This window comes from Pleurodeles waltl, chromosome 11, assembly GCF_031143425.1.
Source record: "Pleurodeles waltl isolate 20211129_DDA chromosome 11, aPleWal1.hap1.20221129, whole genome shotgun sequence".
NCBI classification, from domain to species: Eukaryota; Metazoa; Chordata; class Amphibia; order Caudata; family Salamandridae; genus Pleurodeles; species Pleurodeles waltl.
The window spans coordinates 709,938,421-709,955,348 of NC_090450.1; the positions used below are offsets into that span (position 1 = coordinate 709,938,421).

A 16,928-nucleotide genomic window follows, 5' to 3' on the forward strand; every position below is an offset into this window, starting at 1 on the left:
CGGCTGAGCTACAGGGCAAAATCCACAGCTAGGCACTTTCCCAGAAACACATCAGATTTCAATGTAAAAATGTGATGTGTCCATGTTGCGTTTCCTGTCGCGAGCATTAGGCCTACTCACACAAGTGAGGTTCCATTTTTATCGGGAGACTTGGGAGAATACAGAATAGAAGAACATGTGTTATTGTCCTTTATCTTTCTCTAAATTTTTTCCTTCCAAATGTAAGACAGTGTGTAAAAAAGACGTCTATTTGAGAAATGCTCTGTAATTCCCATGCTATTATGGGGACCCGGGAATTCAGAGATGTGCAAATAACTCCTGCTTCTCAACACCTAATCTTGTGCCCATTTTGGAAATACAAATGTTTCCTTGATACCTATTTTTCACTCTTTATATTTCACCAAATGAATTGCTGTATACCCATTATACAATGAAAACCCATTGCAAGATGCAGCTCCTTTATTGGCTCTGGGTACCTAGGGTTCATGATGGACCTACAAACCCTATATATCCCCGCAACCAGAAGAGCCCAGCAGATGTAACGGTATATTGCTTTTGAAAAGTCTGTCATAGCTGGAAAAAGTTCTAGAAGAAAACGAGGACAGGAATGGTTCTTTTTTCTCCTCAATTTCAATATTTGTTTTTATTATAGCTGTTACTTTGCATAGGAAAACCTTGAAGGATCTACACAACTGACCCCTTGCTGAATTAAAAATGTATACTTTTCAGAAATGTTTAGCTGTCCGGGATCCAGCCTCGGTTTCATACCCATTTCTGACACTAACTGGAAGGATATTGAAAGCACAAATAAATATTAAAAATGGGGTATGTCCCTGTAAAATGCCAATATTGTGTTGTGAAATGTGGTTTTCTGATTCAAGTCTGCCTGTTCCTGAAAGCTGGGAAGATGGTGATTTTACCACCACAAACCCTTTGATGATGCCATTTTCAGGGAAAACACAAAAGCTTTCTTCTGCGGCCCTTTTTTCCCATTAAAAAAAATAAATGTTTTTTTACTTTTCTGGTTAATTTCGTGGTCTTCTCCAGGGGAACCCACAAACTCTGGGTACCTCTAGAATCCCTAGGGTATTGGAAAAAATGACACAAATTTGGCATGGGTAGCTTATGTGGACAAAACGTTATGAGGGCTTAAGCGCAAACTACCCCAAATAGCCCAAAAAAGACTGCACCTGAGGGGAAAACGCCTGGCAGCGAAGGGGTTAATATTATTTAATTTACTAAGCAGTCACGGACTCCCTGAGGAGGCTTTGCGGTCCCCAGGGGTCCCTGGATCACAGGTTGTGAACCACTGATTTAGGGAGCTCTCAAAATAGTACTTCTTTGTCCCATTAACTCATGTGATGATGTACACCACTAGTACCCTCCTTCTGCAGATTGCATCCAATAACAGGAACCACAATACAAGTAGACAAGAAGAAACTTTATTCCTCTCCATTGTAGAAGCATCAGCAGAGCTGCAGGTGCCAAAATGTTACGCCACTTGCAAAGCTTGAGCACAGTTATTCACGAAGATCATGGGAGGCCGGTTAACCTCAGTCATTGACCATTAGCAGCTGAGTGGAATATGTATCTTCTAGGCTTTTATGTTGTGAGGCAGCACCTTTTGAATCAGGGAAAAAAGATCTCCATCAGTAAGGATCAGATTTTACTATTACCATATCAAGGCCAATAATATCACATAACGTCAGAAGGCTTGCAATCTTCCTCATCAAGTTTCCCATGTCTATCTCACTGTAATCTAGAATTTCGGTTCAGTTGAGGTTATGTAGGACTACAATTTCTAAATACATACCCAGGCAACCTAATACTGCCTAATCTCCTCTAGCTCATCTATTAACCCCACCAAACATCTGCATGAACTTCACATATCCACCTTTCCCCAATAATGATCACACATAACTCCTTTTACTTTAACCTACCACAAAGAAACTGGAGTGAATGCATAGAGTGGTTTGCTTGAGAAGACTAATCCCAATATTCAAGAACCACTGGATTAAACACTAAACCTAGAGTTCTAACGCAGTGTGCTGTCAGCCCGACATTAAGTACTTCAACGCCTCTTCAGGAGTAGCGAGTGCAATGTAAATGCAGATACAATAGAGTAAAATAAGAATCCCACATTTTGCTTAATCATTTGTATACCGTGGTGTCCCAGAAAGAGGGCTGTTTGCCAGCTTCGGATAAGCAACATTTGGAAGGTTGTATGCACTAGCGTAAGGCACGTGTTACTCACGTTTCACACCAGACTGTGACATCGAGATTTCTGCCTCACACGCGCCAATCTCCTGTAAAAGCAAGATTCACGTCATTATTCTTGCAAGTGCACTCCTTCATTAGAAGTCAATGAGGGCAATAGAGCCTTGGGGGTGGAGAAGGGTCAGAAGAGAAGGTGCTTCAATGTCATTGAGACTTTATCCACAGCCTTTCAGATAGGAAATGGATGACTAGTAGGAAGACATACTGTGGTGCTCTACAGAAAAAACACCCCTAGCTGCCCTCCACCAAAGACTATAACCTATTTACCCCAACAATATATTTACATTAAGGGTGGTTTGTCCATATAGAATGTTCACTACTATCATATGTAAGGTAGCTTCTGCCCATTTGACATTAAGTTGCTTTTAACATAGTCATTGCAGTCACTAATTTGCAACTATATAGCACTATATTTAAAGGGTTGTGTTATGGTATGATGTAATAACTTGTAAAGCATTTCATGCCCTCCTGAAGCTGCCTCAAAGTCCAAGGAAATTTGGGGCTGGCACCTGAATGGCTGCAACAGTGAGAGTGCAGAAGAGGTGGGCTGGAAAGGAAGGTCCCAGACAAGGGTTAGGATTAGGAGAGCAGACGTGAGAGCTGAGCCATTTAAACAGAATGATCTTCAACAAAGTGCTCACACCTCACAAGACATTTGCCAACCCCGCACCAATTTAGGTGGTAGGCCACCAACACAGGCACAGTGAAAACCTTAAAACAAGCCCCTCACAGCCATGAGGGCTGTCTAACATATGGAGTAAATCCTAGAAGCCAATCAACTGCTGTTACACTTCTGGTCAGCCGGTGATTGGTGCGTTTGCCATTGTCTGGTGCTTTAGGCTTCATGGCACAGCAGTGGAAATATGTGTATATCACTATGAGGAGAACAAATCGCAGGCACAGGCGAAATCGTCTGCAAGACTCTTATCTGTAAAACACATCAGGAAGCACAGGTGTTCACTGGCACTAATGGTAATTTGTAAACGTTTCACCTGGCAGTGATGTGCGAAAAATGTAAAAAATAATGACAAAAGGAAGCATTTAAAAAAATACTGTAAGCCTTTAAAGTACATGCTATATGAGAAAATCTCCCAATAAGTGTGAAATAGTTGTACCTTTCAGTTGTTAGTGGAATAATAAATAATGCCACAGTTTGTGTATCTGTGATTTTTCAGAGACTGAAAAAAGTGTTACTTTCTTATCTGGGTATCTAAGCTTGTAGCTACAGCCTTGATTGTAATGTGCTGTATGTGCTATTATAAAAAAGTAGTGCAAGGAACTTTACGCACACAACGCCTTGACAGGGGTAGTAAGCACAATAGTTCTGCAATTCAGTTTCACTACATTGAAATACATGTGTTAAAAAGGACATAGGCCCTCATTATGACCCTGGCAGTCTGAATACCGCCAGAGCAGTGGTGGCAGTCTCACCACCGACGGGCGGGCAGTGAAGACCGCCACATTATAAGTGTGGCGGTTTGTCCTGTGTCAAACCGCTGCATCCCCGCTGGTACTGCCAGAGCGGTTGGACAGCCAGGCAGAGATCAAAATCTACAACCCGGCAGTCCACCCAATACTGCCAGTGGTATCACGAGTCCCCTTTCTGTCAGGGATTTTGTGGCAGCAGCACCGCCATGAAATTCCTGGCAGAAATGCTACCGTTGATAGTAATTTGCATTCCTGTCGCTGGTAGACGACTAACCCACCCCTCACCTACTCAAAAGCCCTCCCACCACCCTTCCCTTAAAATATTTGCACCTCCACAAACCACCAGCAACCCCCCACCCCTCTGCTCCCAGTAGTGGCCACCCTCCCCCTGCATACATGCACGCACCAACAGACACGCACACCTTGACACGCACTCACACTCACTACACCCTTATACTTACGGGCGTACACTCACAACACCCTTACGCTCACACACACACGCATCCCCCAAATCCATATACGCACAACACCCCCACTCACACACGCACTCACTACATTTACCCCATTGACACACATACGCACCCCATTCCCCACCCCCTCCTTTCCTCAACATACAGACACAACCCCCACCCCTGTCTATACCCATGCACACACACACCCTGACCCAGCATTCACATTCACCCACACACACCTCGCCATCACCATATTTACACACAGTCACACATGCATGCAAAAACACTCCCACTCCCTCCCCCCATTTATGACACGCATACACACACTCACACACATCCATTCACACTCCCCACCCCCTCCCTTTGCGGAGGACACTTACCTCTGCCGAGGTGCTCCTCCCTGAGGTGATGGAACACAGCGATTCCACCACCGGCAGCGGCCCGCCGTTACGACACCACCAGGCCGTATTACAGGTCGTAATATGGCTGGCGGAGTCCTTTTGGCAGGGCCGGCGGGGGAACCACCTCTGCGCCTCCGACTGCCAGCACGACTACTGGAGTATTTCCGCCCAAATTGTGGTGGAAATCCTTCAGTAATCGTAATATAGTGGTCTTCTGGCGTCCGTGGCTTCGGCAATCTTAGGAAAAAACTGTCAAAGTCATATTGAGGGCTATAGTCCTGAATATAACAAATACGGATAGTTCAGTGGACAAAGTGGACACAACGGACAGAATGCTGTAAAAATGACACACGTCGTGTACAGGTAGTAAGGATACATTAGTGTCACATATTACTAAGATAGTATATGGTTTTAAAAACACACAGTAGTTACTGGCCGTAATCTTTTGAATTATACTAAATTGAACTAAAGTGCTGGATGGTTGGGTGTAGACGATGTAAAACACATAATAGAAAAAAGATGAGTGATAACTAAGAGGAGGATTTTTATAACCAAACGTGAAGCCCACGATCTATAAGGTACAGAGTAACACTGGTAGTGGGCGGTTTGTGCAACAATAAACAGAAGAGAGACAGGATGAGTGAGAGTGAACGGAATCAATAGAGCACAAAGGGAAGCAAGAAAAGAAGACAGCCAACAGTGGGTCCGGTGTAAGGCAGGGGCTATCGATTTTCCCGAGGCTGTATTTTAAAATCGCTGAGCTTTCACACTTTTGCAGGTTAGACAAATAAACAAGGGACCATGCTCCTTGCCATGTGAGTGACACCGGTGGATGAAGTGGCATGTTAATGCATTTGTTTCCTGCTAACAGTGTGCTGCAATATAAAGCGGGAAAAAATCACATGGTGACTCTAACTAGGGTACCCCTGTAGTTGGCATTTCAAGGAAGCAGCATCGTTGAGTACAGTTACAGCCCACACATACTGCTGGCAGCCTTCTGGTTGAATACAGATCCGTGCCTTTGAAAGTTAAAATTAAAAAAAGGGCACCAGCCAAGAAGGTTTTCCTGAAATGCATGCCACCAGTAGTCAAATTACCCTCAAAAATTCCCATTTTATTTTCATTTTAGATCTGTATTAGTATGTAGGCCTGGGCAGAGATCTATGCAGAACACCTCGAAGTGACCAAAAAACTCCTTTACGCTACGTGGAGTTCCGCGAAGTGGCAGATTTTGTTAAATTGCGCCGTTTGCACTGATTTTTAGTACCGGGTGTTTGTCCCGTGCTGTAAAATCAGCGTAAATGGCATCATGCGCAGCTCAAGAGGGCGCTGCTTCTTTTCTGCCGCTTGACTAGATTTTCTACTTGAGCTGTAGCTTCCTCAACATGAATGGAAGGTTTCCCCGTGTGAGCGGTAGGGACCATCCGAGACAGCCCGCATTGAGAAATCTCGCTGGGAGATTGTCTGGAGTAAGATTTTCCTTGCTCGTGCCCGCAAACTTAACGTTGCAGAGTTTTTCAGAACACCACACTTTAAGCAGAGACCAGAGTGGGAAGAAATCCACAAACTCTGCGAGCAGAGTGTAGGTCACCACCCACTCCTAGTAGTATGTAAAACAGTGTATTACAGTGTATTATACGGGTACCAGGTTACATATTCCTAAATGGGGTTTTGAATAGGGCTTGAAGATTTCCAGATCAAGGTTTGTGAATTTCATTTTGGAGTACTGCAAAATGGCTTCTCTGAGCAGGTCTCCATTTGTGTTTTATTGAATGCCCCTCATACTTTGCTTGACTTATTGTAATGGAATGAAGCCAGAAGAGGAGTTTCAGCCAAAGAGATGACACTGGTAATGTTGCCTTTTCACAATTACTTATTGTTGTTTACATTTGTTGAACGCAGTGTGTGGTAAGTGAACAAAATAGTGCTCACAATGAGAATCGAAAGTCTTGGCATCAAATCTCACCACTTTTAGAACTGAAAATGCACCTACTCTGTTAGGAAGCTGATAGCTCCATTGTGTTTCCTTGTACAATATCTTACTGTCATGATGTCTTGGGGAGCAGGTTTTGATGCTTTATAAATGTCCACACACCCACTTGATATCAGGTATTGCTGGTCATCTTTAAATCACTGGCATTGGAACTTCTTATTTATTACTTTGTTTACTTTATTTAGGCATTAAAAAAGTTCCATTTATCATAGTGCAGTAACTTTAGAACGCTAGCAGGAGCGGCTCACAGGGTGGCACAGGGTCGCAGGTGGTGTGGGGGGCTTGGGAAAAAATCACTTACCTGCCCCACTCCCATGCTGCAGTGCTCCTCTCCTGTCGCTGCAGGCAGGCACAGGCTCCCAGCCTCCCCTGTGCCCAATCCTGACGCTGCTCAGAGCAGACTGGGAGCCTGTGCATGCTCTTGCCAGCCCGGCAACTGTTTTGCTGGGTTGGAGAGAGCCTACTGGGCATGTATGCTTGGCCGGCCTGAGACGGCCGACTAAACGCACATGCGCAGTGAGGGGAGCACACAGTGCACTCCCCTCATCTCATCATCCCCAATGCCGTGCCCCTTTAACAATTGAAAAGATAATAAACATGGTTTATTATCTTTTTGCTTGTTAAAGGCGATTTGCTACTGCCACTGCTGGCGGGGGGGGCGGGAGGGAATGTGACGAGCCCTAACGGAGGAGCCATGCCTGAGTGCTAGCACAGACCGGAAAAACAGAACAAGAAGATATAAAGAGTAAAAGGTTATTAACCAGACCACTAGATTCCACTCTGGTGGGCTGATCTTGCCTTCCAGAATTCTTAAGTTGTTACCCCTGTGAAAGCCCTAGGTATTCACCTTCATAAAATGTTTGGGATTTAGCAGATTTCTGAGTCCGAGATATAGCAGTGGGTGGCATAACACACCCATGCCCCTCCCAACCGCAGAATGTGGTGAGAGGCATTTGAGACTCTCGGATCTCTCATAAATTCATGGGCCGAAGACTAGGTGGAAAAGGGGGATCAGGGACCTGTGTTGGGCTCCTGATCGGTAGTTAGATTTGCGCTCTCAGGGATATCCCCTGATGGTTGAAGAAACATGTTGGGAACCAGACGTGACATTGCTGACCATTAGTTTCTGGTGAGGGTGCAGTACTGAGCCAGATTTTGTAAACATGATGGGCATTTATTCCAGCAGGCCGTGTGTATGGTGCACATACCTATCTTTTAAATTTCTATATTTGCATTTTGAATGTTGTCTGTGATTATATATAGCTGTGCAGATAGATTCTTAGTTATATAACATATGCCTGTTTCTGATAAATAATTTGTCTCTCATCTCTCAAAGTATATAAAAATGTGTTGTCTTATTCTTCACTCAAGCACTAACACTCAGTTGATTTTTGCTGGTTCTTCCATTGTTTTCCCTGCACCCTTAGGTAATTTGTCTCAACCCTGTTCCCTTCTACTTTCAATAAGGTTTTGGGTGGTCATAGTTACTGAGGCACGCTGACCTGTAGCCCCAGTAGGGGATCAACCCACCCACTTCAAGGGGGTCTTAGTATCATCCTTTTCAGTAAGACTCAGGAGAACCCCCTTCCATTCTATTATTCAAAGCTGTCCACCCTCCTGCCTATTATTCTTGATCTATACCTTTCCTTTGACCTCCACTCACTTAGAGTGTTCTGTTTGCCAGTTGCAGTTGGATGTTCGAGGTTTGCTTTCACTTTTCCATGATACTGTTAGCTGCCTCTTGGTCAATAGAAGGGTGAGCCTGGAAATCTACATGCCAGAATACATCTAATGGGCCTCCCTAATAAACCTCGCATACCTCTTTTGGAATTTCGTTCCACCCTGGTGTCTGCAATCCTTTCTTTCCTATATGAATTTATAGTTGGACTTCACTTCACTAAAATGTATGTTGCAGGTCATCTTCTATAACTTGGCATCTTGGGCATGCGCTTGATGTTGAGGAAAATATCTTGTAGAAACAGATGGGTGTCAAATAAGTGCGTTGTAAGATGCTGTATGACTTTTAATCTAGCTTTCCTGGACACTGCTTTTGGGTAGTCCAGTACTTTTTACCTCTCCACATCTGTCAAGTCCTGTCCCACGTGCTTGGATCATCTCACCTGTAGAGTAACCAACTCTGCCTTGATCATGTCCAGCAACACCTAGTATAATTGTGTTACTGCTCTTCTTCCATTCCCTAATCGCAGCACGACAGAAGCTTTGACAGCTCAAGTTCAGTATTCTGCATCTCTTCGAATAAGGCTACCGATGCAGTGAAAGCATGGAACGGCCCCGCCAGGATGACCATTTCAATCTGAGGATTTATAACATTTGCAGTCTTTTATCATTCACCAGATCTCCTAATGTCTGTGTGTCACCACCTGTCCTAACATCTATGTCTATTCTCCTGCCCATCTTCACGAAGTCTACCAGAGTACAGAGTGGTAAGTGAGGGGGGTTATGCCACCTTTGTATTTGTGTGCCTAGGGGCTCTTATCCTAGAGTGCCTGGCTACTTCCAGTAATGCAAGTCATTTTTCATGTTTATGTGTAGGTGCAAATAGTTGTGTGACCAACAAGGCATAAGGTGATATCCCAGTAATTTTGTTAGGTTCAAGCAAATCATGTCATGATAGCCCTGTGGCTATCCATTGGCACAGTGCCACCAAATAGTTCTGATCCTTGTCTGGCTACTAAGACCTCCCTCTGAGATAGGGAGTCGTAAATTAATCAAAGATGTTTGTGTCTACGCTTGTGCCTACGTAAAGTCGCTGGCATACCGTTAAGCTTCCCAAAAAGACCTGTGGAGAATGTAGATACAAGTAGAGAGTTTATTTAGCTGGTTTGATAAGGTTGTGTTTATGAAAATAGAGGCGTATCTTCACAGATTCATTTTAGTGGTGGGTATAACTGGCATAATTCTCTCTAATGTAATTATTTGTAATTACAGCAAAATTAATTGTAATGATGCATAGTTAAGTGAGAAGCATGATGCAGCATTTAGGGCTATTTTCTTAGCACACAATGCGCCCTTGCCTCCACAATGGGTCTGAAGATGTATTTTGCACTAAGAGAATAGCACTAAGTGCTACAAGACATAAACAGCAGTAGCCAGCAGCCACTCTCTCTCTTAGTTCCTTTGCTTATGCAGTTGGATCTTTGCTCCAAATAACTCAAATTACTCAGCTGGTGCAATTGCATAATTTTACATCACAAGAGTAATGCATAATTACTCCAAGTACTCTAGCATAATTAAAATTTCTCCCAGGACTCCTTAATTTTAGAATCTCTAAAGTCAAATTCTTTGGCAGACCTGTGTAAATTACGTTGCAATAGTTATGGCAATAATTGTCACTCATATTATCTGTAAAATAGCACATAATAATACTTTGTTATACAGTGAAAGTGTATATTTACTGCCTTTGTAAGTGGGGCAGGGGTCCACATTTTCACCTGAAGATAAGAGATTCTCTGATGTTTTTGTCTGATTCCTAACACACTTCCCCACGTAAGCAAAAATCGATAGGATGGTTGTTACCACAGTAGTTTTGGGAAATACGAGAATAACTTTATTGTTATCCAATCGGAAAAGTGTAAGTTGGAGCAACCATAATATATAGAAGACATCAGTTCTCAGTCCTGCATGGACTGAGGAATGGTCTTTATTCCATGAGAACAAAGTGCGATCTCTGCTGGTAGATCTATTTCGTAGGGTGCGGTCTCAGATTAGTTAATTAACAGATTCTAGGGTGGTAAAGTTATGCCATGAGCACCCATTCATCTCAAGCTCTAGATACAGTTCATTCCAGCCCAATGGTCCTCACAGTCACAAAAGTTTGATTTCCTGATCCAAGCATCTTGGGAAATGTAAACAGCTCTGAAATGGCAGATAGACCCTTAATGACAGCTGGCAGATAGACCCTTAATAACAGCTTAAAGATACCTTGCTTGGGAGGTGAGATTACCCTGGAAGCTTCAATACCAGGCCATGGTTCTGAGGCTAGGTTCATCAATTATGAGAAGCTCACCGCCCATTTACTCATGTTGTCTATCTCTGGACTTCTAGAGGTCTCAAGCATACTTCTGTGCCCTGCTGGTCCTTTCCACAGCCCTATCACTTACCCAGCAGGTGATGACTTGGTCCCAGGGCTTTAGCAGGACCTGCTTTACCACTGTTCCATAAGTTGAAAGGAAGCCGTTGCACTATGGGGGAAACATAAAGAGGTATAATGAAACTTTAGTAGAGAGACGAATGGAGGAGCCTTTAAACATGAGAAGCACAACAGGAATGTAAAAATGTAGAGCAAAACAGGGAGAGATTCAATGAATAAGTCTAACTAAAATGGACATCAGTTGGACCTCACTTCACGAGTTTCCTGGCCGAGTATGTTCATTGTAGTACGCATGCATTCCGAGTCCCTCAGTCTGACCACAAATCACTGTCTGAGTCACATATTCTCTCTCTCTCTCTCTCTCTCTCTCTCTCTCACTCTCTCTCTCTCTCTCTCTCTCTCTCTCTCTCTCTCTCTCTCTCATCTCAGAGCCCCTTTACCTGACCACACATCCTAATATCAGAACCCTTTATTCCATCCTAGAGATACCCACCTCAGAGCCTCCCACTTTGGCTACACAACATGTATCAGAGACCTTTATACTGACACCCACACACCTTTGCCAATGTCCAATACCCTGAGCATACACCCCAGGCTCAGATCTCCCTATCCTGACTACAGACTCTCTATCCTCAGAAGTTCCTTAACCAGGCCCACTCTGCTCATTTTTGGGTTCCTTCTTCTGAGCGAGCCCCTTTTTCAAACTGCACTCCCTGAGTTCAATGTGCCTCACCCTGACCAAGTCTCCAGATCATTAGTACTAGTCTCCAAAACATTTATCTGTGTTCAGACATTTTATTTCCCACTTTTAGGTTCTTGTAGGCACAAAAGTACTGTGGTATCCAAAGACTATGGCGGACATTGACTATGGGCACATTTTCTTAGTGTACCAAAATATCTGACTTTGTCAATTTTCACTATCTGTTCCACATAAAAATCAATTAATTTTCCTCATATTTCTGATGAAGACTTTGCTAATGCTAATACAAGAGCCAAAACCCACTGACATTGTTATGCACAGACTTCTCTTATGTAAATATTTTTATTAGCATTTGCAACACAAAACATACAATACATGTGGGCCAGTCAACAAGCCCCAACCCCCCACTCTCTCCACCTCCCAACATAAACTTTGTCCAGGCAGGCAGCGTAAAATTGCAAATGATAATATCTGGCATGGACATGGAGCTCCAGGCAACCGCATGGCTCTTCATTCCTCTAGAAATTCCAGACTCTCTCAAATTTGCGGGAGAAGCCTCAGGCTTTGTATACCAGCTCCTCCGCCCTCATGCACTAGTCAAAGTTTGATTCCCACTCCCGCACTTCGGGCATGGAGGGGCTACCCTATTGTTTGATTAAGTCCTGTCGGGCAACTACCAGGAATATGTTGCAGAAGAGCAGTGTGTATCGTTCCATTGTTTGCTAGCCTCACATACCAAATGTGACCAACTGGGGCATGAGGTGTAACTGTGTCACCTGCCATTTTACCTAAATTCCTATCCACCTGTGTCTGAGTGAGTCTATGGGGAGGAAACTTTGAGCTAGGAGTGAGTTAGGAGTTGTGTAGACTAGTGAAATGGCATGGTTGTGCAAAGGAGAGACCAGTAACCTATACTCAGGGGGGGATTCCTCCAGCTGGTCCTCCAGTGGGGGTTACGCTTCTTAAAGATGTGCAGCATCTGCAGGTATCTCAGGAACTGACTACTCAACAGATCATATTCGGCCTGCAGCTCTATGACGTGATTAAACTGTCCTTCCTTCCAGACATCCCTCAACTCTGAGATACCCAGCATGTTCCATTTTTGTAGCCCTCAATCTCTTAAAGGTCCTTTAGGGCCTCTGACTCCCACAACGGATGTCATCATCATTATCTTCCCTTGCCAGCCTGTGACTCGCACCTTCTCCTCCAGATATCCACCACAATACCACGATTACTGCTTGTAATGAGATCCCTTATGTCTTCCCTACCCAGTACAGGTGACAGAGATAGCCCACCAGGTCTAAGGTCCTTCTATCTGCCAGAAGGGATGGCTTGTGCCGTTAAAAAAAAAAACAATCATTCCCCACCACCAGCTGTGCCACCTAGTAGTACAGCCACAGGGTCGGGAGCGCTATGCCCCCGCCCATGTCTTCATTATCATCTTCGCTGGGGCAATCCGTGGGACCCTCGCACCCATATCAGTGTTCAAGTGACCTCATCCACGTGCCGGAAAAACCTATACGGAACAACATAAGATGTATTTTAGAGGACATAGAGGAATTTGGTCAGGTACATCATTTTGTATAATGTTGCTTTGCTTAGCCGTGGCAATGGAAGACTCTGCCATTGGCCTATGTCTTGCCTATATGCCTCCAGGATTCTTCCCAAGTTCTCCTGGAAAACCTTTTCCTGATCAGTCATTACATAAATACCTGGTTACTTGAAACCAGCTGACTCTCAGTGGACCAGAATGTGTCCGTGATGTGGAGGCACCTATCTGTCAGGGGATAAGCCACCAATTTTCTCCAGTTGATCCGAAGCCTCATGAATGCTCCAAAGACTAGCAGTGTCTCTCTCTAATCTGGGAGGAACTGGCCCAGATCAGCCAGATAAAGAGGGATGCCATCTGGGTACAGAGAGATTACATCCTCCCAATCTGGGTCTCAGCACAGGCTCCGAATTTGGCCATCGCTACACATCCATATCTAAGTGGCTCAAGGGCCACTGCAAATAGTAGTGGGACATCCCTGCCACATGCCCCTTTCTATCCATATTTTCTCCAAAAGTGTCCAATTCACTAGCACCATTGCCCTGGGGTCCCAGTAGAGCAGTGTGGCCTACTCTAGAAAATTCCTTCCAAAGCCGATTTTCTCTAGCACCGCCATTAGGTAGGATAATTTCACTGAATCAAGTGCTTTTTCTGCTCTAGTGAGAAAATCACCACTGGTTCCCCAATTCTCTCTCTCTGCAGGCCAAGCAACAGAATAGGCACCTGAGGTTGTGTCACGTCACTGTATGTGGCATGAAGCTCAACTGGTCCACTGTCACCATAGATTCTATTACCTGAAGCATGTGGCTCGAAAGAACCCAAGGCAACACCATCACTTCCATATTTAGGAGCGAGGTGGACTGATAGGATGTGCAGTCCTACTGGATTTCCCTGCATTCTATATGGGTCTCCTTCCTGCCTGGCACTCCTGAGCAATTCCCAAGTTGGGGTACAATCTGAGCATGGAGGCACCTAAAAAATTCAGGCAAATAGCTGTTAAGACCCAGTCCTTCCCACTCTTTAAGTGGGTCAGGGCCTCTGCTATCGCATTGTCTGATATCTCAGCCTCCAGTGTTTTTCAAGCCGCTAATAAACTACATTTATTATTGTTTTGTAGTAAAAGGGCGGGCCATGGGCTATGATGGGAATCAGTGTGCATGTATGTTTGGCCGGCCCGAGACACAATTGCTCGGCTGGGGAGAGCAGGCACAGGCTTCCAGTCTGCCTGGGAGCACCATAGCTGGGCCCTCCCAGCCAGTCCAAATGCTGCTGTCAGCAGTGTTCGGATTGGCTGCAGTACAGGCTCAGAGCCTGTGCCTGTAGTGCAGGAGAGTAGTGGCGCAGCGGCGGTGAAGCAGGTAAGTAATTTTTTTAATTATTTTTTAAATTAATTCCCCCCCGCCTGAATACCCCTGCCCCATTCGCCACCCCTCCCCAGCAAAGCCCCGCGAGCCGCTCCTGGTAGCTCCTGCGAGCCGCATGAGGCATGCATGCGGTATACATCCAGCAAATGTGCTGTTTTCTTCCAGGCTGTGCTTCTCGCCATACCACCATCCCTCCATCTCAGCCTGCGTATCTATTTCTGTCCTGCCCTTGTTTTGCCGATAGCGAGCCCTAGCTTCCTGCCATATCAGGTGTCTGTAGTCCTCTTAGTTCTTCTCTATCTTATTTGTCAATTCCGGTGTTGGCAAAGTTATGTACTCTGCCTCCATTTGCACTGTTTCATATCTAAATCCCAACACTCCTGCTCTCTCCACTTTTCTTCCCCCAAAGTGTGGGAGATCAGTTGCCCTCAGATTAACCTCTTATATGCTTTCTTATATATGGCTATATATGCTATAGTGTGACTACCAGATTAAATGGAAGGGTATTGTCTATGAAGTAACAACATTGTTCCATAGAGCAGTCAGGAACGCTATCAGAGCACTAAAGATAAATCTGTAACTTAGGTTTCATATTTCCTTCCAGCACCTATACTGGCTTACAGCGATGTTCAGACTTCTTTAGTTAATTACAGATTTTGTAGGTGTTTTCTTGAGTTTTATATTTATATTACATACATCTGTGAATTTATATTTAAATTTAAATTTATGTAGACCATATCAGTTCTACTCCTGAAAAGGTAAAGAAGCAAATGAAGCAGATTTAATTCATAAATAGCTTGGCTTTTCAAGATATTCAGAGGTAATATGTTTTGAGTGTGTGGAATGTTTTCACACTACATATTTCTTCCGTGAAAAGGTGTTGGATGGCTAATGAAATTACAACATTCTCAATAGGAACATTTAACATTGATGTGATCTATCTGGCCTGAGGTTTATAGTATTATCATTTACTCTTGGAAAACTCTCCTCAAAAGGTGACATTTCAAGTCAAAAAGGCATGGGGCATATGGACATCATGACTGGCACTTTGCATGTATGAGGAATAATTCCCTCATTGATTCGTCAACTCTTCACTCGCCATCAACAAGTACATTTTCTCTTGCAATACTAAAAGGGAACATAATTGCAGCAGCCCTTACCGTAGTCGAATTACCAAAGTGTTCCATGCAGAAACCTGCCAGCACTTGCCCAGTGGCTTTATTTTGCACTTTCTCAGTAAGCAGAGGTTTCACAAAGCTGATGAATGCTTGGCAAAAGATACAGGTCGGACCAACCCTTGGCGCCGGGAGATGAGGACCTGGGACAGGAGACACAAGGACCATTCCAAGTGATAATCTTGTTAACAAAGCTGCCTACAAGGTGGGTATCCTCATTGTGAGTTACCTCATGAGTATCACATTAAATACTCTCTTTTCGATACCTATCCATATCTGTCTATCCATGCTTGTATCTAGATAACTAAAGATGGGGTGTGTGTGTGTGTGTGTGTATATATATATGTGTGTGTGTGTGTGTGTGTGTGTGTGTGTATGTGCGTGTGTCTGTCTGTTTATGCCTGTCTTACTATGGCTAGCTACCTAGCAATATATAGAAAGGTATCTATATAATTATGTACCTAAACACTCTAAGTAACTATCAACTGACAGAAAGATGGATATCTTCGTAGCTAAGGATAGATAGGTAGATAGATAGATAGATAGATAGATAGATAGATAGATAGATAGATAGATAGATAGATAGATAGATAGATAGATAGATAGATAGAAGTCACCCAGTGTTGTTGGCTAATGCATCCAATTCTATCTGAAGGAGAACATCTCAAGGAGAAAGTTAGCAGTTATGTAGACCCTACAAAAATAAATCTGTAGTCTCGAAAATGTGTTCTTTCTGGCACCACTGTGTTAATCTCCACACATTCTGACTGTCCCATTAACAATAACACTCCAATATATGAGTAGTATAGTTACGTTGACTACTTGAATGTCAATCCAGTTGGAACTCTTTCCTCTAATGGCTCTTTCATCTTTAAAAAGTACATTAACCAAAATCCTTTGATATCTTCAAAGCTTTGAATTTTGGCATATCATTGGCAAACTATTATTTTGGACAATAGTCAGAAATCTCCACATCTTCAAAATTAGTGCTATTTTTTTATTTGAGAAATAGTTAGGAGTACGTTAAATATAAAAGCTTCATGAAACATTGTGAGTAAACATTGGTGAAGAGAGGCACTGAATGGTATAGCTTTTTAGAGAGAACTGAAGGCACTCGATGAAAGAGCCTTAGATTTGATCATTTTAGAAAAGAAACCATCTGAGAGGGCAAGGGAAGGTTCTCAGTGTTTTAAGGGTAGGAAGGATCCTGTTAAGGCATATAGTGCTGTGGAGTTTGAGGTGGCAGAGTAGACCAGGTAAAAGGAAGACAATGAAGAGGGCAGATTCAGTGTTTCTGATAGTCGTGATCTTATTATGGATTGTTGTTTGAGGATAAGGTGGTCTGTGGAGGAAGATGGGTGGTTGGGATGGGGGTGCGAGGAGTGAGTTCACTGTGTGGGACAAATACTTTGTGAGGATCTAAAGAGATATAATAAGGTCTTGATAGCACCTTGGCCTCATAAAGGGCAGCATTGATG

At 43.7% G+C, this 16,928-nt stretch overlaps 1 protein-coding gene across 1 annotated transcript in view; it reads right to left on the bottom strand.

Annotated features, from left to right (window-relative positions):
- Window positions 1-1,426: 1,426 nt before the first annotated feature.
- Window positions 1,427-16,928, bottom strand: part of LOC138266668 (pulmonary surfactant-associated protein B-like) — a 56,141-nt gene continuing 40,639 nt past the window's right edge. The window contains exons 8-11 of the mRNA XM_069215473.1: window positions 15,436-15,593; window positions 10,673-10,753; window positions 2,255-2,306; window positions 1,427-1,621 (exon numbers count right to left, since the gene is read on the bottom strand). Coding sequence (XP_069071574.1) covers window positions 1,554-1,621; window positions 2,255-2,306; window positions 10,673-10,753; window positions 15,436-15,593 — 359 coding nt within the window. The 3' untranslated portion in view covers window positions 1,427-1,553. The remainder of the gene's footprint in view (window positions 1,622-2,254; window positions 2,307-10,672; window positions 10,754-15,435; window positions 15,594-16,928) is intronic.